The 22955-nt window shown below is 34.7% G+C and overlaps 1 protein-coding gene across 16 annotated transcripts in view; it reads left to right on the forward strand.

Moving 5' to 3' along the window:
• EMSY (EMSY transcriptional repressor, BRCA2 interacting) overlaps positions 1-22955 on the forward strand; it is an 80450-nt gene that overhangs the window by 21200 nt on the left and 36295 nt on the right. For all 16 annotated transcript variants that reach the window (XM_039848090.1, XM_039848092.1, XM_039848101.1 and 13 more), the window contains 2 exons: positions 4560-4836; positions 16735-16989. In XM_039848090.1, the coding sequence (XP_039704024.1) occupies positions 4560-4836; positions 16735-16989 (532 nt within the window). The remainder of the gene's footprint in view (positions 1-4559; positions 4837-16734; positions 16990-22955) is intronic.

Here is a 22955-nt window from a genome sequence, read left to right on the forward strand (position 1 = left end):
TGGAGTTATCAGGATAATTAAATGAGATGATTCATGGAGAATGCTTAATCCATATGATGAGTTCTCAGTAAATGTCACCTAACATTATTAACTTTCCAGTCTTCTTTGGTAGACCTACATAAAAATACTTGGAATTGATGGAGGTTCACCTGTAAGTGAAATTGGTGAACTTTTTAAAAAATTTACTGACTTTGCCGTATCTTTATTTTTGTTTTTTCCTTCTAAATTGTCGCTTGAGAAAGGATAGTTGAGGTTGTTACCCTTGTGATGCTTATAAGAAGGCATATCTTCAAAGTCATATAGGAGCTATACCATGAAATTTCAGGCTTAGAACCTCAGATTTGTCCTACTGTGTATAGGAAATAAACATTAAAACAAATTCTATTAAAAATGACATTCATTTCACAAATATTTATTGAGTATCTACTGTGTTCTGGATGCAAAACTGTGCTCTTTTACTTCATGTATACTCAGTGCCATTAGTTTTGTTATTTCTTGAACAAGCTGAGTGTGGGCTAATATTCTTTGGGATTTTTATTTACTTTTTGTTTTCCTTTTGCTGGGGAGTTGGATTTTTTTGAAAGCTTTATTAGGCTGTTGACATTATTGCATTCACCTTAGATTTCTCACAAATCCTATATGTAAGTCAACTTAGGAATTATTTTAGGTAAAGTGACTTTTACATTATAATTATGAATTTGTGGACTTGATTCAAATTCGAATAGGTCATATATTTACAAGGTAGACAAATTTCCACCTGTGTTAATGTGGTGCCTTCATTTTAAGTATAACATTGGTATAGCACTTATATAAACCAGCAGAATATAGCTTTATGCTTTCATGTGCTTGATTGATATTTTTCATTTTATCCTTAGGGTGCAAGTCCCAGCACTCTTAAGGAGTTTTTGTGAGTGCTAGAAGGTCAGTAATTTGAATTATGGCCTGAATAAACACTGTTTGGTTCACTTGGTTTTAAAATCCCTTTATTTCCCCTGTTGTAATAAGTAGCTTTAAAGAGTAAATTTTCTTCAAGGTGGATCTCTAAATTGGATAATTTCTTTTCAGATTAGGAATCAATTTAAAGACTGAAATCTCAAAATATGTTTTATCATTTGTTCCTATAACCTAAAAAATGCTCTTAAAGACTCTAGATTTATTTTGCTGAAATTTTGTTGTCTTATTGTTAGGAGCCTACATGCATACTCTAGTTCTGAAATTGTAAATTTTTGACACAAGCGTGAATGCTTCCCCTTCCCTTGCCTGTGACAAACATTGCTAATTAACTGTGTCATGCTTTCTTGCCAAGCCTTAGTGAATCCTTATCTGTGCTGCAGAGTCCTTATAAACACTGTGCTCCAGGAAAGCTACTACTATTAGTTTGTAACTGGCAAATGTGAAACCTAATTGCCATGGTAGTAGCTATGAGTTCTTTGGATTCTCAGGGGTAATACAGAATTTTGGAAAAAGGTATCTAAATTTTTTTAATGAAATAAAAATAGAGTACATAAAGTATATTTCCAGATTGATTTGTCCTATAACACCTTTACTGCTATCCTTTTACCATTTATTAAATAGTAATATTAAACTACTAATTTGTTGACTGCCAAATATTGACCACCTCCTATGTGCCTAGCACTATGTTAGATGCTTCACATCATTATCTCATTTAATCCTTGTAATGATTTGCAAAGTAGGTATCATTCTCCCTATTTTATGGCTGAAAGTTGTAGCCCAGAGATGTGAACATGTCCAGGGGTCTGCCATTTGTCATGGCAGAGGCAGGATTAAGCTTAGGTTCTTTGGACTCTTAAGCTTCTGGGTTTTTTTTTTTTACATGTTTTTCTCAGTTTATATGATGGCTGATGGTGGTTTTGTAATAATGCTATAGAGGTATTTGCTGATCAGGCCTATATAGAAGTATGCTGGTCAACTCTTTATAGGTGTTTGTTGGTCAAGACATATTTCTCTTGACTCTTTAAATAAATAACAAACCCCTTAAAGTAACTGACATGTACTTACGTCCTATAATTCTTTGTAACACTGAAAATATATTAGTAATATAGTCAAAGTTTCTTCATGATATAAGTGCTGAGTAAAGACATACTCAGTAAACTTTGACTGACTGATTTAACTTCAGGCCTTCCTTAGGATTGATATAAAGGTGAAAAAAAAATTCTTCCTTAAATTCTTTGGTGTTTTCAAACCAATTTTCTGTCCTGGATACAAGTAATTTTGGTGAAAGAGGAAAAAGACACGGCTCTGTTTTGCCTTTTTTTAAACACCTACAACACCTGGTTTTCCTAGGTGGTTTCCCATCCAAGTACTAACTAGACCTGACCCTGCTTAGCTTCTGAGATAAGATGAGACTGGGTATGTTCAGGGCGGCATGGCTGAAGACTGACACTGCTCTGTTTTGGGTATCACTATACCACCATTATACTCACCCAGAATAAAACTGTGGTACTATAGATTTGTAAATGATTTTTTGTGTTCTCAACTGTAAAATAGGGATAATAATAGTATCTGCATCACAGGATTGTTGGGAGATTTAAATAAGCCAATGCATATTAGCTCTAGGAGCTAATCTTCATTCTTTTCCATAACCCTGCCATTTCTATACATCAAGTGATATTGACTCTACCTCTCAAAATAATCTGAATCTGATCACTTCTGTTTATTTCCAGTACTGACACCCCAGTCCAAGCAGCCTCTATCATCACCTAGTCTACTGCAATAGCTTCTTTACTAGTTTCATTATGTCTCTTGCGTCTTACCACACATAGCAGCTAGAATGATTTTTTGAAATAAAAATCAAATTTTCTCACCCTACTTAAAGTCATCCCATGGCTTCCCATTATACTTAGTATAAAATCTAAATTCTTTACTCTGGCATAAAATTTGATCTGGCTTCTGTTTACTTTTCCAACCTCTCTTTGTCCTATATGCTTTTGCTATACTGTCTTGCTTTTTGTTTTTAAGTACATCAAGCTAATTCTCACCTTAAGACCTTTGCTCCATCCTGTTCTCTTTGTCTGAAATGCTTTGTCCCTATGTCATTTACAGTTTTCTAAACTTGAAGTTTCTTTCTTACCATTTTCCCCCTCTATTCTTGTATCAACCTATCAGCAAATCTTGTTGGTTTTATCTTTAAATATATTCAGAATCTGTTCACTTTTTACCGCTTCTACTATGAACACTTTGATCACCATCATCTCTACTTTATTGCGGGAGCCTCCTAATTTGTCTCCCTGTTCTACTGTCTCTGCCCTACTTTACTTTGTAACCTAGCAGATAAATGTTTTTTAAAAAAATGTTTACTGAACAGTTTTAGAGAAAACTTGAGAAGATAGTAGAGAGTTCTCATATACCTTGCATTAAGTTTCCATTGTTCTTAATATTTTATATTAGTGTGGTACATTTGTTAAAATTAATGAACCAGTATTGATGCATTGATATTAAGTCCATGGTTTATTCAGATTTCTTTAGTTCTTAACTTACTGTCATTTTCTGTTTTAGGATACCACATTACATATACTTGTCATGTCTTCTTAGATTCCTCTTGGCTACGAAAGTTTCTCAGACTTTCCTTGTTTTTGTTGATATTGACAGTTTTGAGGAGTACTGGTCAAGTATTTTGTAGGATGCTCCACTATTGGAATTTGTCTAATATTTTTCTCATGGTTAGACTAGGGTTGTGGATTTTCAGAAGGAAGACCACGAAGGTAAAGTGCCATTTTCATCATATCATATCAAGGGTATATACTATCAACATGATTTTACATCATCTAGTCCTATATTACTTCTCTGAGTCTGTCTCCTACTACTCTCTCTCCTACTACTCTCTCCTTTATACTTTAAGTTCCTCATTATGTCCTTGAGGTTTCTTGAACATCTCAAACTTGCTTCTGCCTCAGGGCCCTTGTATTTACTGCTCTCTATGCCATTGGATGCTCTTCCTCTGGGTAGCAACATGGTTCATACCCCTTGGTTGCTTGCTTATAGTTTCTGCTCATATGTCACCTTATCAGAGAGATCTTCATTGAATACTTTATAAAAAAATCATAAAGCCACTCCTATTATCTTTTATTTCCTACCCTGCTTTATTGTCTCTTCCAACATGACATATATTTACTTTTTCATTTGTTTTTTGTTTCTCTTCCCATACTAGAATATAGTTCCATGAAAGTACAAACTGTCTGTTTTGTTTATTCCCCTATCCCCAGCATCTAGAACCATGCCTGGCACATAGTAGATGCTCAACAAATATTTATAAATGAATGACTATCTAAATTACTTTCAAGAAAGATGATGCCAATTTATATTCCATACGCACTATATTGACATGCTTACTTTGCTATATCTTGCACAGCATTGAATGTTATCTTTTTAAATATTTGGTTGGTAAAAATTTTTTCTTTTATTTTTAATTTTATATTTTTCTTTGTTGAATTGTTTCTTCATGTTTCATAAGCTATTTTTGAATTGTATATAACTAACTGTGAGTATATATATTAGTAGTATAGTAGGTATGTGAAAATAACTTATTTTTCCTTTCTCAGGTTATTATAGTGACCACATCACCAAGTTCAACCTTCGTGCCCAACATTCTCTCCAAATCCCATAACTATGCAGCAGTCACTAAGCTTGTACCAACATCAGTAATTGCTTCCACAACACAGAAGCCACCAGTGGTTATAACTGCTTCACAGTCCTCTCTGGTCAGTAGTAGCAGCAGTGGCAGCAGCAGTTCTACACCATCACCTATTCCTAATACAGTTGCAGTAACAGCTGTGGTATCTTCCACACCATCTGTGGTCATGTCAACAGTAGCACAAGGTAAGTGGCAATTTACCATGTAATTCTGTCCCTGTGGTATATGAGAATTTTGAAGAAAACTGTGGGTGTGTTTTTCTGCTTTGGGCGTGAAAGTCTCTCCTGTTTCATCAGAGATTACCACTCTCTCTCCCTTAATTTGAGAATGTCAAGATAGTGGGTTATGCAGCTTTCTTATGTTAATACACTTACTCCAAGATTTTTTTTAGTGCATAATACCTAGTTATCTAGGCCAATGGTCTCCAACCATTTTGGCACCAAGGACCAGTTTTGTGGAAGACAATTTTTCCACGGATTGTGGGGGTGGTGGTGGGCATGGTTTTGGGATGATTCAAGCATATTATATTTATTGTGCACTTTATTTCTATCATTAAATTGTAATGTATAATGAAATAATTATAAACTCACCATAATGCAGAATCAGTGGGAGCCCTGAGCTTGTTTTCCTGTAACTACACGGTCCCATCTAGAGGGGAAACAGTGTGTCTCTTATGTCCAGTCTATTCCATAATCTTGTTTTGGTTGCCATCACTGCAGAAAACCCTGCTTCACAAAGATAGGATGTTGGAAATGGAAGCAGGCTTTTCAGTGCTTCTGTGGCAATCTCAAGATATTCCGCCTTGACTTTAATCCAGAATTTACGAAGATTCGAAGTTGTTTTTTAAGGCCACTGTCATTTGTGATCTCAAGCAGTTGATCTTCTTCTAGCACGGACAAAGTCAATTCACCTGGTTTATTCACAAATGAGTGTCAGGTCCATTCCCAGTTTGGGGAGTCTTTTGAGGTTGAGAAGTGATGCTCAAACTCTTTTGAAAGCTGAGATAGGTGATCACGCACCAGCTGAGAGAAAGAAGGCCCTGGCTTAGTCTCTTTCAGAATCTCTGCTAATGTTTAAAACATCAAAAATGTTCACTCATCACCCCCATAATTCATTTTGGCTTTGAATGTAGCCACTTTATCTGCTGACTTGAACACAGTCATCATTCTCCCCTGAAGTGACGGATTGAGTTGGTCAGGCAGGTTGACTGTCACATAACTAAGCAAGTTTTATGACCCATTCTGTGTCACTGAAATGTGCTGCCAATGGTAACTGTTTTTCTAAAAGAAATCTCTGGAGCAGCTATTGTAACTCGGAAACTCTGGCCAGTGATCTCCCTTAAGAAAGCCATCTCACTTCTGTGTATGAAAAGACGTGTGTGCTCTGTGTCGATCTCCTCACAGAACTGCGTGAACAGACATGAGTTAAGGTTGTGTACTTTAATGTAGTCGATAAATTTAATGTAAATCTTGCAAAATGTTGTTAAGTTCAGGTGACATTTTTTGGCTAGTCAGCATTTCTCTATGGATGACATAGTGCGTAGACTCAGAAGCAACCTCTTTGACCCGAGTAGTGAAACCAGAAAGATGCCAGTTAGTCAGGGCAGCTGCTCCGTCGGTGCATATACTGACACAAAATGACTGATTCAGTTTTCCTGATATGTAATCCTTCAAACACTTGAATAGTTCTGTAGCTTTGGTATTGGTTTACAACAAAAGTGCACATTAACATGTCTTTATACACATCCTCCTGAAAAATACATTGCACAAAAATAAGCATTATTGCCTTGTTGTCAACACTGGTAGACTCATCAACCTAGATTTTGTACCATGGTGACTTAATCCTAACAATTGTTCCTAAATATCCTCTGCTATATTATCAGTTCGACTAGTTATGGTGCTAGCCAGAAGAGGAACACAGCCTCTCCTAAAAGTTTACGACAAATGTCCTTAGCAACAGGCAGGATCAACTCTTCACCAATAGAATAGTAAAGGGCTTCTTAGCTCTAGAAATGCAATTAGCCACTAAGAATGGTGCTCTCAGTGCAGACATATTTGATGAAGTGGTGGCCTTCAATGATTGCTTCTGTTCTTTGTGTTTACGCTTTTTTCTTTTGAAAAACTCCAAAGGCTTGTGTTTTATAATGCTGGGTGCTTGGTCTCCATGCGGCAAAGCAGTTATGAAGCTGTCATGGCTTCGTTGGCTAGTCGGTTGCCATGTTTTGTACAAAGTGGGCTTGGAGAATGTAAATCACCTGTTGCAATGAACTCGTAATTTAAGTAGGATTCTTGATATTTTCTTTTCAACACAGCTTTCTTTTTGTTGGCAGTCATAGAGTCTTCTGCTTGTCTCATCATTGGGTCTTTCCCCCCTTTTCAAAGAAGCTCTCCAGTGGTGTTTGTTTTTTACTTGTTTTGGCTAGGGGTAGCTTGTGAGCTTAGCAAAACTGGGACTGAGACAGTTGAGCAGTGCAGTAAAGAGGCGCAGACGGGAGTGGTAAATAAAATAATGAGTGGGCCATGCGCAGACTAAAATTAATTGTTGGGTTCTAATTTAAAGCCTGCCACCAGATGCACCTGTACAATTGAAGTACATCAACTCACTTGCCACTGTAAAGTTTGCCGCCAGATGTGGCTTAATTGTCACTTGCCACTCACTAATAGGGTTTTGATGTGTGTCTTTGATTTATTATGGTCTCTGTGCAGTCAGACCTCTCTGCTAATGTTAATCTGTATTCACAGCTGCTCCCCAGCTGTAGCATCACTGCCTCAGCTCCACCTCAAATTATCAGGTATTAGGTTCTCATTAGGTTCTCATTAGGTTCTCTAGAGCATGCAACCTAGATCCCTCACATGGCAGTTCACCACAGGGTTCATGCTCTTTTGAGAATCTAATGCCTGATGATCTGAGGTGGAGCTGAGGCGGTGATGCTAATGCTGGGGAGCGGCTGCAAATACAGATGAAGCTTCACTACTCACCTGCTGCTCACCTGCTGCTCACCTGCTGTGTGGCTGGGTTCCTAACAGGCCACTATTGGCCTGGGGCTTAGGGACCCCTGATCTAGGCCATTAATGGTTCACAAAATGTAGAGTAAATCTTGTCACAACAGATATCAAAGGCATATACAAATAGCTTTAATATAGTAGAATTTTTAAATGAGGAACTTGAAATTATTTTACTGTAGGTTCTTCAGAAGAGACATCAGGTACACAAGCTCTTTTCAAAGTAAGTTACCTATTGATAAGTAGAAGGAAGAAGATGATTTCAAAGACATGCCATTTGCCTTTTCTTCAGTCTTATAAATTTTTCTGTATAGGTAGATGATGGAAGGTATTGAGAGAAACTGAAGCTGAACTGAACAATTGCTTCCTTTTAGCAGAGGAAAGGAAATGTGGAAACTTTAGTTTCCTGTTAGTTTAAATCACTTTAGCTCTCTTCTGTATCTTTGTGTTCTTCCCTTATGTCAAAAATTTTATTTTTGCAGTGTTGGGGATCAGAGGGAAGTATTTATTATGTAGAATTCATACTCAAGGTTGTAGTCTATCAAAGGGAGCATAGAATCAATATAGAACAGTATTTAGTATTAGTTTTCATTGAATTTTACTTGAACAGTATATAGCTTGAAATAGACTAGAACTTGACAATATCCTAATTTATGAATTGATAGTGAATGCAAGCACTTGACTAGGAAAACTGTTTTTCATAATTGCTGTAGTCATGTTTAGTGTGTTCTGTATAACTGTGTTAGCAAGGAAGAGATTACATAGATATGATGTAGTCAGTATTCTTTCTCTACAGTGGTAATGGTAGAATGTGAGCATCTGTTATTATTTTCTGGCTCTAATACCAATTTAATATTTCAATCAATAACAGGTAATAGCAGGTTTGAAAAAATTTGTTGTTACCATAATTTTCTAAAACCATTCCAACTTTTCTATTTGCACAGTATTAAACTATAGTAGTATTAAAAATAGAAATAATTTTTATACAGAGAGTCTGTTTAAAATGTTGGATGTAAGCATGATTCAGATTCTTTATTTCAGAATTTGAAGGTGAAAGAAAGAAAGGCCATGTGTCTCCTCAGCTGACTGGTCCCTGTATCTGAACTATCATCTATTGACAGTTGTTTTTCCCTCCCAGTACTTGTCACAAAGTTTGCTAAAGTTTTACTGGATTAGAAAGATTACTGTTCTTCCAAGGAGTATTTGAGATAAGAGGGGTATTTCTCTTGGTTACTATGGAAATACCTTTAGGCAAACTGAATATTCCATGATTCTGTTTCCCATTTTTAATTTTTTCCAGGTACCCTCTGAATATTTGGGGAACTTATGACTTATCTATTTTCTCTTTTGCTTCTTAGCATCCTGTATCTCTTTGAGCCTTAAGTAGTTATAAAGAAGCTGGATATCTCAGAGATTTCTCATAAATTCACTGGAATTCAATAGAGCATGAGAAATGTAAAAGTATCTGGATGTAGGTACTCAAGGAAACTATGATTATTTTGAGTTTCTGCTTGAGTTATTTAATTTAGATATTATTAGTGCTAAGAAATTAAGACTTTTTTTTTTTTTTTAGAAGCTAAATGTTAGTTGGAAGTGGTAATAAATATATAGACTGTAGCTGTAATTCTGACTGCAAGGCTTCAGTAGCTCTTGTATGGGTACCTGGAGGACGAGTACATTCAGTGTCTGCTTCTGTTGGGGACTGAAGAAAGGCTGTTTTGAGCTGATGTCCCTGTCTGTGGTTATTCTTGTAGGGGCTGCTGGTGATAGACGGGGAAGGGATTTAGTAGCAGTAACTTGTTGGGTATGCGACTCCATGTTTATAAGCGTAGAGATAGTTCCAAAGGTAGTGAGTAGGGAGATTGTGTATGGTTGGCTCATGCTGTGGGAGGGTAAAGGGACTCTTTAATATTTGGAATATGGGAATTCTTAAAATTCTACCGATTAGAAGGTGTTCTGAGTTGGTTATCTAGACAAAAACATAATTACAAAAATTTTTATTATGGAAAATTCTAAACATGCATAAGTAGAGAGAATAGTAAAATGAACCCTCATGTGCCCATTACTCAGCTTCAGAGTGAGCAACACATGGTCAGTCTTGTTTTATCTGTAACTGCTATTTCCCTCCACACATACCTGATCTTGAATGGTTTTAGGATATCATATAATTTCAGCTATACATACTTTAGCATGTACATCTAAAAAAAATCACAACTCACAATACCACTATCACACCTAGAATTTTTAACAATAATTTGATATAATAAAATACCCAGTTAGGATGTAAATTTCTTTGATCATGTCATAAAAAAATTTTTTGAATTAGGATCCATTGCAGTGATATGGTTATATCTTTTTTAACTTATAGGCCTCTTCCCTTTTTTTTTTTTCCCCATTTCTTTGTAGTTTATTTGTTGAAGAAATCAGTCATGGTAACCGACAATATGATTACTGAGCAGAATTTAAGATTTTATTTTAGTTCTTTTGTCTCTTAGTGTATTCTTATTAAGGATATGTATTTGAATTACTGTACTGTAAAGTCACTTGAAATAACTTTTTTCTTTGTGGTTAAGCTCTAATTACAATTAGGTTAATTCGTTTCATTTTGTTTTTACGAATTGTAATTTTAAAAATTTAGACTTAATTTTATCTGTAAAATATTTATGTAGTTCCTAAGTCAGATCTACAAACAAGGTATGTTCTGAGAAGTCTACCTTTGATCTACAATTCTTACACTGTTTTGTCCTTCTCTGATAGGTAACCTTTTTTTCCTTCAATTAGTTTTTTATTTATCCTTCCATTTTCTAACTTACAAGCAAATATGTATATATTATATGTCCCCTTTTCCTTAGATAAAAAGTAACATATTACAATAGTTCTCCATTATTCTAGAAGGATACGTTCCAAGACCAGTGGATGTTTGAAACCTTGGATAGTACCGAACTGTATATAAACTATGTTTTTTTCCTATAAGTAATACCTGTGATAAAGTTTAATTTATAAATTAGGCATAGTAAGAGTAACAATAATAACTGCTAATAAAGTAAGACAATTATAACAATATACTGCAATAAAAGTTATCTGAATATGGTCTCTCTCAAAATCTTGTACTGTACTCATCCTTGTGACAATGTGAGATGATGATACAATGCCTATGTGATGAGATGCAGTGAGATGAATGATGAGATATTATGATATAGTGTTAGGCTACTGTAAGAGTTACTTGAACACAAACACCATGAAACTGCAGCAGTAGTACAGATAACCGAGACAGCTACTAATTGACTAATGGGGGTAGTATGTACAGTGTGGATATGCTGCACAAAGGGGTGATTTACTTCCCCAGGCAGAACAGAGTGAGGAGGTGTGAGATTTCATCACACTACTCAGAACAGCGCTCAATTTAAAATTTAGAAATTTTAATAATATTGCAGTAATATTGGCTATATTCCTTATGCTGTACATCCCTGTGACCTTTTTTTATTAATTTGTATTTCTTGATTGGAAAGGATAATGTTTAATTTGGTGATTATAAGTGTGGTTCTGGAAATACAGAAAAAGGTGATAATGGAAATGTGCTTGTGTGAGTAGAAGAAAATAGTTAATTTTAGAGGACCGCTTCTTCATATTTGATTCCTCCCCCTCTAGATTACGTATTTATCAGACTAGAAGCTATAAGTAGCTTTTCCTGTTATTTCTTATGTCGTCTGATTCTTCTTATTCCTCATTGACCAAAGAATAGGCTATTATTTGTTACTTGGTTTGATTACTGTGACCTTTCTATTTTTTATTCTACCCGTTGCTCTGAGAAATTCTGTTGCCATTGTCTTTTCTCTTACCTTGGTGAGAGAAATTTTCTTTCATCTCATTCTTCCCCTCATATTCTTTTGTGGACTTCATAAATTATTTACCCAACACAAGCATACGTCAAGAGATATGGCAGGTTCAGTTCATGACCACTGTAATAAATCAGATATCACAATAAAGCAAGTCACATAGATTGTTTGCTTCCCAGTGCATATAAAAGTTATGTTTACACGATACTGTAGTCTATTAAGTGTGTGATAGATTTTTGTCTAAAAAACAATATATGTATCTTAATTAAAAAATGCTAACCATCACCTGAGCCTTCAGCAAGTCATAATCTTTTTGCTGATGGAGGGTCTTACCTTGATCTTGATGACTGCTGATTGATCAGAGTGGTGATAGTAGAAGAAGGCTGGGTGGCTGTGGCAGGTTCTTAAAATAACAACAATGAAGTTTGCCATATTTATTGACTCTTCCTTTCACGAATGCTTTCTCTGTAGCATGCAATGCTTATTTGATAGCATTTTACTCACACTAGAATTTCTGTCAAAACTGGAGTCAGTCCTCTCAAACCCTGATGTTGCTTTATCAACTAAGTTTATGTAATAGTCTTAAGTTCTTTGTTGTCATTTCAACAATCTTCACAGTATATTCACTGGGAGTAGATTTCATCTCAGGAAACTACTTTCTTTGTTCATCTATCAGAAGCAACTCCTATCAAAGTTTTATCATGAGATTGTAGCAATTCAGTCACATCTTCAGGCTTTACTTCTAATTCTAGTTCTCTTGCTGTTTTTACCACATTTGCAGTTACTTCCTCTACTGAAGTCTGGAACTCCTCAAAGTTATCTGTGAGAGTTGGAATATACTTCTTCCAAAATTATTAATGTTGATATTTTGATTCTTTCCATGAATCATGAATGTTCTTAATGGCATCTAGAATGGTGCTTTCCAGAGGTTTTCAGTTTACTTTGCTTGGAATCATTAGAGGAATCTATGGCAGCTATAGCCTTACAAAATGTATTTCTGAAATAATAAGACATTAAAGTTGCAATTATGCCTTGATCCATAGGCTACAGAATGGTCGTTATGTTAGCTAGCATGGAAAAAAACATTCATCTCATATCTCCATCAAAACTCTTGGGTGAGTAGGTGCATTGTCAATGAGCAATAATATTTTGCAAGGAATCTTTTTCTGAGCACTAGGTTTCAACAGTGGGCTTAAAATAGTCAGTAAAGCATGTCGTAAACAGATATGCTGTCATCTAGGCTTTGTTGTTCTGTTTACAGAGCACAGGCAGAGTAGATTTAGCATAGTTCTTAAAGGCCCTAAGATTTTCAGAATGGAAAATGAGCAATGGCTTCAACTTAAAGACACCAGCTGCATTAGCCCCTAACAAGATGGTCAGCCTGTCCTTTGAAGTTTTGAAGCCAGGCATTAACTTCTCTCTAGCTATGAAAGGCCTAGATAGCATCTTCCAATATAAGGCTGTTTTGTCTACATTGAAAAACTGTTTTTTAGAATAGCCACCTTCATTAATTATCTTAGCTAGATCTTCTGACTAACTTCCTATAGCTTCTACATCAGCACTTGCTTCACCTTGCACTTTTATGTTATGGAGAGGGCTTCTTTTCTTAAACCTCATGAACCAACCTCTACTAGCTTCCAACTTTTCCTCTATAGCTCCCTTACCTCCTTTTTATTATGAAATGTTTTTTTCCTCTGGTGATTCTCCTTATTTTGATGCCTCCCTTTTCTGATATTAATTTAGCTGCTCCAACTTTCTTATTAGTGTTTGCATGATATGTCTTTTTGCATTAGTTTTAACCCATCTGTACCTTTGTATTTAAAATGCATTTTTTATGAACATTGTATAATTAGGTCTTGCTTTTTTATCCAATCTGACCATCTCTACCTTTTAATCAAAGTGTTTAGTCTATTTGCGTTAAATGTAATTGTCAATATGATTGAATATAAGTTTACCACATTTTTATTTGTCCTTTCTGTTCTTTGTTTTCATTTCTGTCTTATTGTCTTTTGGATTTATTGATCTTTTTATTTTTAAAGATTCCATTTTATCTCTTCCATTGGCTCATTGGTTTATTAACTATGCTTTTTTTAAAAAAATAGTTACTCTAGAGTAGAATTCTCAACCGACATTTTCGAACAGATAATTCTTTGTTGTGAGGGACTGACTTTTGCATTATGTAATGATCAGCATTCTTGACCTAGTAGCATACTCCTTGTCATAACAATAAAAAAGTGTTGGTAGTGATTGCCAAATATGGGGGGAGGGAGGGTGGGGAGAAATGCCCTTGATTAAGAACTCAGCCCTAGAGCTTACAATATACATTTTTAACTTATAACAGTTTTTCTTCGAGTAATATACCACTTCCCATATTGTGTTGTAATCTTAGTTCACTTCTGTTTTCTCTCTCATCCTTGCTCTGTGGCATATACATTTTAATTCTATATACGTATAAACCCTACCTTGCATTGTTATTCTTTTTTGCCTTAAACAGTCAATTTTCTTTTAAAGAAATTACAAAAGAGGGAAAATAACTTTTTTATATTTGTCAAGTCATCTTGTACTTTTCCTACTCCAGCCCTGGGATCAGCCATTTCTTCATGGAGCCCTGATTCCTTTTAGTGGAAAGTGATAATTAGAAACCAGAATCTTGGTGCTAGCTAGATATGCTCATTGTGTTTGTGTTTGTGTGCATGTGCCTGTATGTACACTTATACCCTCACATATTTACATTTATACACACATATTTGCATCTATATTTATTTCTATATGTTGAAAACTGTGGATTCATACTGATATATCTGATTTTAATCAAACACTGCTTGTTAATTCTAGTTTTCTCCCTTCCCTTCTTTGATAGAGAAAAACTTAGCTTCCATTACCTTTCATATACTTATTTACCAGTCTGCCAGTATATAACCAGTTTGCCATTATTGTTGCTGTTCCCCTCACCTCCATGCAGATACCTTATTCACTTCTCTCAGGCTCTAACATTCTGCAGACTACTACCTCACCTGAGTTCTGACACCCTCCCTGTGTCACCTTTTTGCGTAGTGCTTGTTTCACCCTGTACGGTTCTGAGACTTGTGCCAGGGCATCCTCCCACGCAGAAGTCCCCTTCTTCGATTTTGAACTCTTATACCACCTTAGCTAACCCTTACAGTGGTGGCTTTGAGACCCTGCGTTAGGTGGCTCACACTCACAGAACCCCTCTTTATCGTACGTGGGCTCTAACTTTGCACACACGCTGTCCCCTGCGCTCCCCATTGTGGACACCCTTCTTATAATATTTGGACTCTGACTCCCATACTAGGCCAGTCTCCAACACCCTGTGCTTGGCCAATCTTCTCTTTAGCCACCTAGTTATCCATTTTGCTTTGCACTACTTGGTAGCTTTAGTGCTAAATTGTTTGGAAGAGGAAGAGGATCTTTTACTTGTTAAAACAAAGATAGCATTTATTACAGTTTGTCATAATAGATTTGTGCCTGAATGTAGAGATTGTTTCATGGATAGAAAATAGTTTCCCCAGAATCTGGCATAAAGTATTTTCTCAGTAAGTTTTTATTGGATGAATACATATTCAGAGAGATGAAGTACTTTAATCAGATCATATAGGTAATATGTGTTTATGTTGTGTTTATGTTGAAGGCATGATTTGAACACAATTCTTTGATTCTAAAATAACCCTGGCCCTTTTTGCATAAGAGACTTTTCCTGTACAAAAGTATATGGAGAACATAGTTTAGTTAGGGATTACTCATGTGCACAATTTACCTCAATTAATATGAGTTCATGATGAATGCAGTATAAAGGTTAAAGCTTTTAAGTAGTTTAAAAATGATGTCTTCCACTTGTATAACATTTTGTACTCATTGAGTCATAAAATGTTGGTGTTGAAAGGGGCTCCAGTGATAATCTAGTTCAGCACAACTAAGCAGTATAGTACACACATGCCACCAACATACTAGTATTCAGGGAGGGATGGGGTGAGTAGGGGCACGTGTAAGTAATGTGAATAAGCCCTTCATTTTGTAGACAAAAATGTGACTTCACCTTTGTCTACTCTCAAAGTATTTAACTCTGATTTTATGAGATCCGCATAGTACTCCTTAGACTTTTAGGGTTAGGGAAAGTCAACATAATGTGGAAACCGAGACCTAGAGAGTCAGAGTGACTCCTCAGGGTCTTTTCTCCATCTTTTATCATTCTCCAGAAACATTTTACATAAGGATGTTATATTATTTAAACATTTTTCTCTAATGCAATGTAATTCTCATGGTGAGGATGTGGTGGAGGAAGGTATAAAATAGCCTAAAGTACTTAGTAATTGGGCTAGTAATTTATGAGTTTCTTTTCATTGTTTCAACAGTGCCCAAAAAGTTGATATGGTGAATTAGTGAATTATATTCCAAGTTCTTTTTGTTAGGAATATTAATTTATTTACGGATAATAGTCCTATTGTGTTGTTGAAAAAAAAATCTGAAAGAGGGAAGAATTTATCTCAAATTCATAGATCTTTAGTGGAAGTTACTGTACTCCTTACCTGTGTATGCGTGCTTGCTAATATTAGTATTGCACTAAAAAGAAATGTCTTAAAAGCTTATATCATCAGATTTTTTTTTTTGCTGTAGATATGTTGAATATCTACATGTAACTTTTCATATGATTATTTAATGACCCAGTTAGAGTTCTCAGAAAATTAATTTATAGATTATTGGAAATGAGATATAGAAAAGCCATTTTGCCATGCTTTAAATAGTTCATATGATGAATGTTTCAGTGTGAATTATTTTTATCTAATGCCATGTTTAAATTGGCTCACTAGAATCTGTAAAGTACTATTTGAAAAAAGTGTATTACAAATAACATCAAAACTTAGTTTGCTTGTTCTTATATTTCACTGAGAACCTGTGTTTTCTAAAGGAAAATCTATTGAAAGACATGTGAGAATATCTTATCCGATTCTTTCATTCTAACTTCTCACCAAGGGGGACTCAGTTTTGGGTGTTTTGTTTTGTTTTGTTTTGTTTTTTTGAGTGTGAGACCAATGATGCCCCTCTTGCAGAGTTTGGGGACTAAGTATCAAATATATAAAGTACCACACATTATATCTGACACGTACTAAGTGCTTAATAAATCATTGCTTTTATTAATTAACCTAGTCTGGATTATCTACTACAATAGCCAGAAGTAATTTTAATTATGCTTTACTATTAAATTTTCTTTTGCCTTACTCATCTACAGGTGTATCTACATCAGCAATCAAAATGGCATCAACCAGACTTCCTTCTCCCAAAAGCTTAGTGGGTACCCCAACTCAGATTCTTGCACAGTTTCCCAAACAGCATCAACAGTCTCCTAAGCAGCAGTTACATCAAGTACAGCAACAGACACAGCAACAGGTGGCCCAGCCTTCTCCGGTATCTCATCAGCAACAGCCTCAGCAGTCTCCTTTGCCACCTGGTATCAAGCCTACCATTCAAATCAAACAGGAGTCAGGTAACTGGGAAATGTTTACAAGATATGGTTATCCTTCTCCGATCACCAGTTCTCTGAAGACTACTGATAAATATGAATTTACTTCCATATACAGTTTCCTCAAGCACCAGATTTTTAAATTTATAAAATGTATTTTGAGAGTCTGTTGTTGAAAATACTTATATAGAGAGAACTGGAGCTTGGGAATAGAAAAAGGATAAAAAGCAGCTTGTCTAGCAGGAAGAGGTTTTTTTTTTTTCAGTGAACTCTCAGGAGAGAGAAAGAAAGCTGAGGAAACAAACCCAGATTTTAGAATTATACTTTGGGGCCCATTGTGGTTATGGGAAGTGGACAGTGGAAAAATTAGTCTGGAGAGTCTTGTGTTAGAGGGCAGTTCATATTTATGAATATAGCATAAAATTGTTATGAGCAGAGGTGCTAAGATTATGTAGGACATTGTGTACAATGAAGAAGTTTGTGGTTTGTGGAATAACAATTTAGCATTTTATTGAAAACATCTCTAGCGCCTTGGGAACTCAGAGGTAGGAGTCAATTACTGTAAGCTGTGAAATGATCAAAGTATTGAATAGAAAGGCAGGTAGAGTATGGAGACTGAGGGAAATTAAAAAGCCTCTTAACATACTTAATATCTTTAAGAAAAGAAAATGGATTTTTTTTTCTCCAGTGAATCCGGACATTATTTGGTAGAAAAGGAATTCGGAGGATGCTGACATGTTCAGTTTGTTCCATTTTGTTTTTTTGATAGGAACATTTTATTAATTTTTTTGAGATATAATTGACATATAACATTATATTAGTTTTAGATGTGCAACATAATGATTCGATATAGGTATGTGTTGCAGAATGATTACCATAATAAGTTTAGTTAATGTCTATCACACAGTTGCAACCTTTTTTTCTTGTGATGAGAACTTTTAAGATCTACTTTCTTGGCAACTTTCAAATATACAATACAGTATTGTTAACTATAGTCACTATGTTGTACATTGCACCCTCAGGATTTATTCATCGTATAACTGGAAGTTTGTACCTTTTGACTACCATCATCCATTTCAGCCAACCCCCTACCTCTTAAAAAAAAACTCTGGCAACCACCAATATATTTGTTCTCTTGTATCTGTAAGCTATGTTTTTGTTGTTGTTTGTTTATATTTATTTAGATTTAAGATATAAATGAGATCATATATAGTGTTTATGTTTCTCTGCCATGTTGTAAATGGCAGGATTTCCTTCTTTCTCATGGCTTATTAATATTCCATTGTAGCGATATACCACATTTTCTTAATCCATTCATCCATTGATAGACATGTCTTGGCTGTTGTAAATAATGCTGCAATGAACACGGGGATGTAGATATCTTTTCAAGATAGTATTTTCATTTGTTCCGATAAATACCTGGAAGTGGAATTGCTGGTAGTTCCACTTTTAGTTTTTTGACTTCCATACGGTTTTTCATAATGGGTGCACTAATTTACATTCCCACCAACAGTGTACAAGGGTTCTCTTTCCTCCATATTCTTGACAAAACTTGTTATTTCTTAACTTTTTGATAACAGCTATTCTAACAGATGAGGTAATGTTTATTGTTTTGGTTTGAGTTTCCCTGATTAGTGATATTGAGCACCTTTTCGTGTACCTGTTGGCCATTAGTATGTCCTCTTTGGAATTTGTCTATTCAGATCCTCTGCCCATTTTTTAATCAGGTTGTTTTCTTTTGTTGTTGAGTTATATGAGTTCTTTTTATACGTTGAATATTAACTTCTTATCAGGTGTATGATTTGTAGATATTTTTTCCCATTTCATTGGTTGCTTTTTCATTTGTTGGTGGTTACCTTCGCTGAGCAGATTTTCAGTTTGATATAGTCCCACTTGTTTATTATTGCTTTTGCTTTTGGTGTCAAATACAAAAAAATCTTTGCCAAGACTGATGTCAAGGAGCTTGTCCCTTATGTTGTCTTCTGGCAGTTTTCCGGTTTCAGTCCTTATGTTCAAGTCCTTAATCCATTTTGAGTTGATTTTTGTATCGTGTGAGATAGTGGCCTAATTTCATTCTTTAGTATGTGGCTTTCCAGCATCATTTATTGAAGAGACTATCCTTTTCCCATTATATATTCCTAGTTCTTTTGTAGTACATAAATTGACCAAATATGGGTTTATTTCTGGGATCTCTGTTCTGTTCCATTGATATAATGTGTCTGTTTTTATGCCAATACCATACTATTTTGATTACTGTAGCTTTGTAACATTGTTTGAAATCAGGAAGTATGATGCCTTTGGCCTAATAGTTCTTTCTCAAGATTGCTTCGGTTATTTGGAGTTTTTTTATGGTTCCATACAAATTTTAGGGTTGTCCTCTTTTTGTGAAGAATGCCATTGGAATTTTGGTAGGAATTGCGTTGAATCTGTGGCTCGTTTTGAGTGGAATGGACATTTTAATAATATCCATCCTTCTAATCCATGAGCACAGAATAGAATGTCTTTCTATTTTTTTGTGTTTTCACTTTCTTTTATTGGTGCCTTATAGTTTTTAGCGTACAGTTATTTTACCTCCTTGGTTAAATTTATTTCTAAGTATTTTATTTTTTTATACAATTGTAAATAGAATTGTTTTCTGAATTTCTCTTTCTGATAGTTTGTTATTAGTCTATAAAACAACTGATATTTATATATTGATTTTGTATCCTACAATTTTATTACATTTGTTTATTCTAACAGTTTTTTTGGTGGAGTCTTAGGGTTTCCTATATATAATATCACATTGTCTGCGAATAGAGACAGTTTTACTTTTTTTATGATTTGGATGGTTTTTTGTTTATTTGTTTGTTTTTTTGTTTTTTTGCTTAATTGCTCTAAGACTTTCCTTACTATGTTGAATAAAAAAAAAAATGGTGAGAGTGGGCATCTTTCCCTTGTTCTGAAAATGGATATTTAATCTTCTCTCTGGTATAGCAGGGGTGGGAGATACTAAAAAGTTTCTTGCTTTCCTGTGATTTTACTGGAAAAATTTGAGTGTAATATTTTGTTCTGTTTTCTTAGTGTTCATGGTATTTTAATACTTGTATATTATCATAGTCTGACTTTTTTTTAACCACATATTACTCTATGTTTGAAATAATTTTATCTTAATAGTAAGGAAGGGAGATTTCAATATCCGTAATATTGGTTAACATATAATACTGCTGTATTAGAGTTTCTAAGGTCTGTTTTGGTGGCATTTTTATTTGTGAAGGAATTATTTTATTTTTGAATATAGACTACATTCATCAAAAGCTGAAAAGTATAAAAACTTATATAGTGAATAACTTGGTTCTCTATCCAGTGTTTCCTAACCATTAAAAAAGTCTTAGTTTCCTATGTATTTTCAGAGTCTCTGTATATACAAGCAAATTTAAATTTGAATTTTTATCTCTTCCTTTTTACACAGATGTAGAATGTAACACCTGCACTTTGCTTTCCCCACCTCCCTTAACATTGTTTCTTGGAGATCTTTCTAAAGCAATCAGTACATTAAATTAAGTTGCCTTTGCATTCTGTAGTGCATGTAACATAATATATTTAATACCTCGTAAGGTTATTTCCAGTCTTTTGGGATTTTTCTAAACAAAACTGTAGTAAACAAGACTGTACATAGTCATTTTGTATGTCTGTAAGTATATCTGTAGGATAAATAACAAGAATGTGTTTCCCAGGATACTGATTCCCAGGAGTGTGTCAAAAGATAAAATAATTTAAAATATTGATGCATATTTCCAGATATTCTTCTATAGGGATTTTCAATTTATTTTCCAACTAATAATGGACATGAGTTCCAGTTTCCTCACAGTACCCTTTTCTCACCAGTATGTTATTAAACAATTGCCTTTTTCCAATCTGATTGGGCTGGGATTGTGGGCAGGGGGGGGTGTCATTATTTCAATGTTGTGTTGTCTTTATTTCTCTTATAGAGAGTGAGTTTGAAGCAACTATTTATATGTTTCAGAGCCTTTCGTATTTCATTTTTTGTGTACTGTCTGTATTCATTTCCAATTCTTCTACTGTGGTCTTTTTTTTTTTTTTCCTGATCAATTTCTAGGAATTCTTTATGTATCAGGATAATTGGTGCTTGCATGTTTCATGATTTGCAGAGATTTTCCTCCCAGTTTGTCTGTTGACTTTATGTATAGGGACTTCTGCTGTACAAATCTTTTTTATTTTATATGGTTGAATTTATTAGTGTGGTTTCTCAAGCTTCTAGAGTTTTAGTTATAGTTCACATTTTTCACATTTAAATCTCTTGAAATCTATCTTAGTATGAGGTGTGGATAATACAATGTGTTGATAGTCACAGGGAAATTGGTCTGTAGTTTTTCGTGTGCAGTCTCTGGCAGGGTTTAGTTTCAATGTTAAATGTGCTTCCAAGAAAAAATTGTAAAGTTTTCCATTTTTAAAATGCTGGATTTTTAAAAATAGCTTTATTAAGATATAATTTACATACCATTTAATTAACCCATTTAAAGTGTGGAATTCAGTGGTATTTAGTGTATTCGCAGATAGGTATGGCCATCACCACAGTTGATTTTAGAACCTTTCCATCACTTCAAAGAGAAATCCTGTTCTTTTTAGCCTATCATCTCCCTACTCCCTATGGCAACCTCTCTGGCCCTGCTTTACTTTCTGTCTCTCGATTTCTATATTCTGGATTTTCATATGAATGGAATAATATAATATGTGGTCTTTGTGACCGGCTTCTTTCACTTAATGTTTTCAAGGTTCATCCATGTTTTAGCATGTATTAGTACTTTATTCCTTTTTATGGCCAAATAATATTTCATATTTTGTTTATTCATTTGTTCATTGATGTACATTTGGATTGTTTCTACCTGTTGGCTGTTAAGAATAATTCTGTGGAAACATTCATGTGTAAGTTTTGGGATATTCACTTCTCTTGTGTATATACCTAGGAGTAGAATTGTTGAGCTGTATGATCATTCTGTGTTTAATTGTTTGAGAAACTGCTTCACTGTTTTCCAAAGTGGCTGTACCATTTTACATTCCTACTAGCAGTGTATGAAGGTTCCAATTTCTCTACATCCTTTCCAACATTTGTTTTTCTCTGACTTTTTGATTCTAGCTATCCTGGTTTATGTGCAGTAGTATTCTGTTTTGGTTTTGATGTTGAACATCTTTTCATGTGCTTGCCCCTTAATATATCTTCCTTGGAGAAATATCTGTTTACGTCTTTTACCCATTTTCTAATTGGTTTGTCTTTTTCACTGAGTTGTACAAGTTTTTTTTTTTAATATACATATTTTGGATGTTAAGTCCTTATCAGATATATGATTTGCAAATATTTCCTCCCATTCCGTGAGCTGTCTTCTTACTTTCTTGATGATATCCTTTGAAGCACAAAAGTTTTTAATCTTGAAGATGCCCAATTTCCTTTCTTTCTTTCTTTTTTTTTTTTTGTTGCTCATTCTGTGTCATATTTAAGATTTTTTTTTTTTTGCCAAATTTCAGGTCATAAAGATTTATCCCTGTTTTTTTCTATGAGTTTGATAGTTTAGGTCTTTGAGTTAATTTTGTTATGGTGTGATATAAGGACCCCACTTTATTCTTTTGCATATGGTTATCCAGTTGTCCTAATAACCATTTATTGGAAATAATGTTTTTCCTCCGCTGAATGGTCTTGGTACCCTTGTTGAACATCAGTTGACCATGTGTATGGGTTTATTTCTGGGCTCTCAATTCTATTCCATTAATTTATGACTGTTTGCATGCCAGTACCACACTGTTTTGATTACCATTGGTTTGTAGTAAGCCTTGAAATCAGGGAGAGTACTCCTATTTTGTTTTTCTTTTTAAAGATTGTTTTGGCCATTCTGTGTCCCTTGCAGTTCTAGATGACAAAATTGCAGTTCCAGTTTTGTGAACAGCTTGTCAGTTCTACAGAAAGTCAGCTGAGATTCTGATTGGGATTGCAGTGAATC

This window comes from Pteropus medius, unplaced genomic scaffold, assembly GCF_902729225.1.
Source record: "Pteropus medius unplaced genomic scaffold, Ma_sr-lr_union100, whole genome shotgun sequence".
Classification (NCBI taxonomy): domain Eukaryota; kingdom Metazoa; phylum Chordata; class Mammalia; order Chiroptera; family Pteropodidae; genus Pteropus; species Pteropus medius.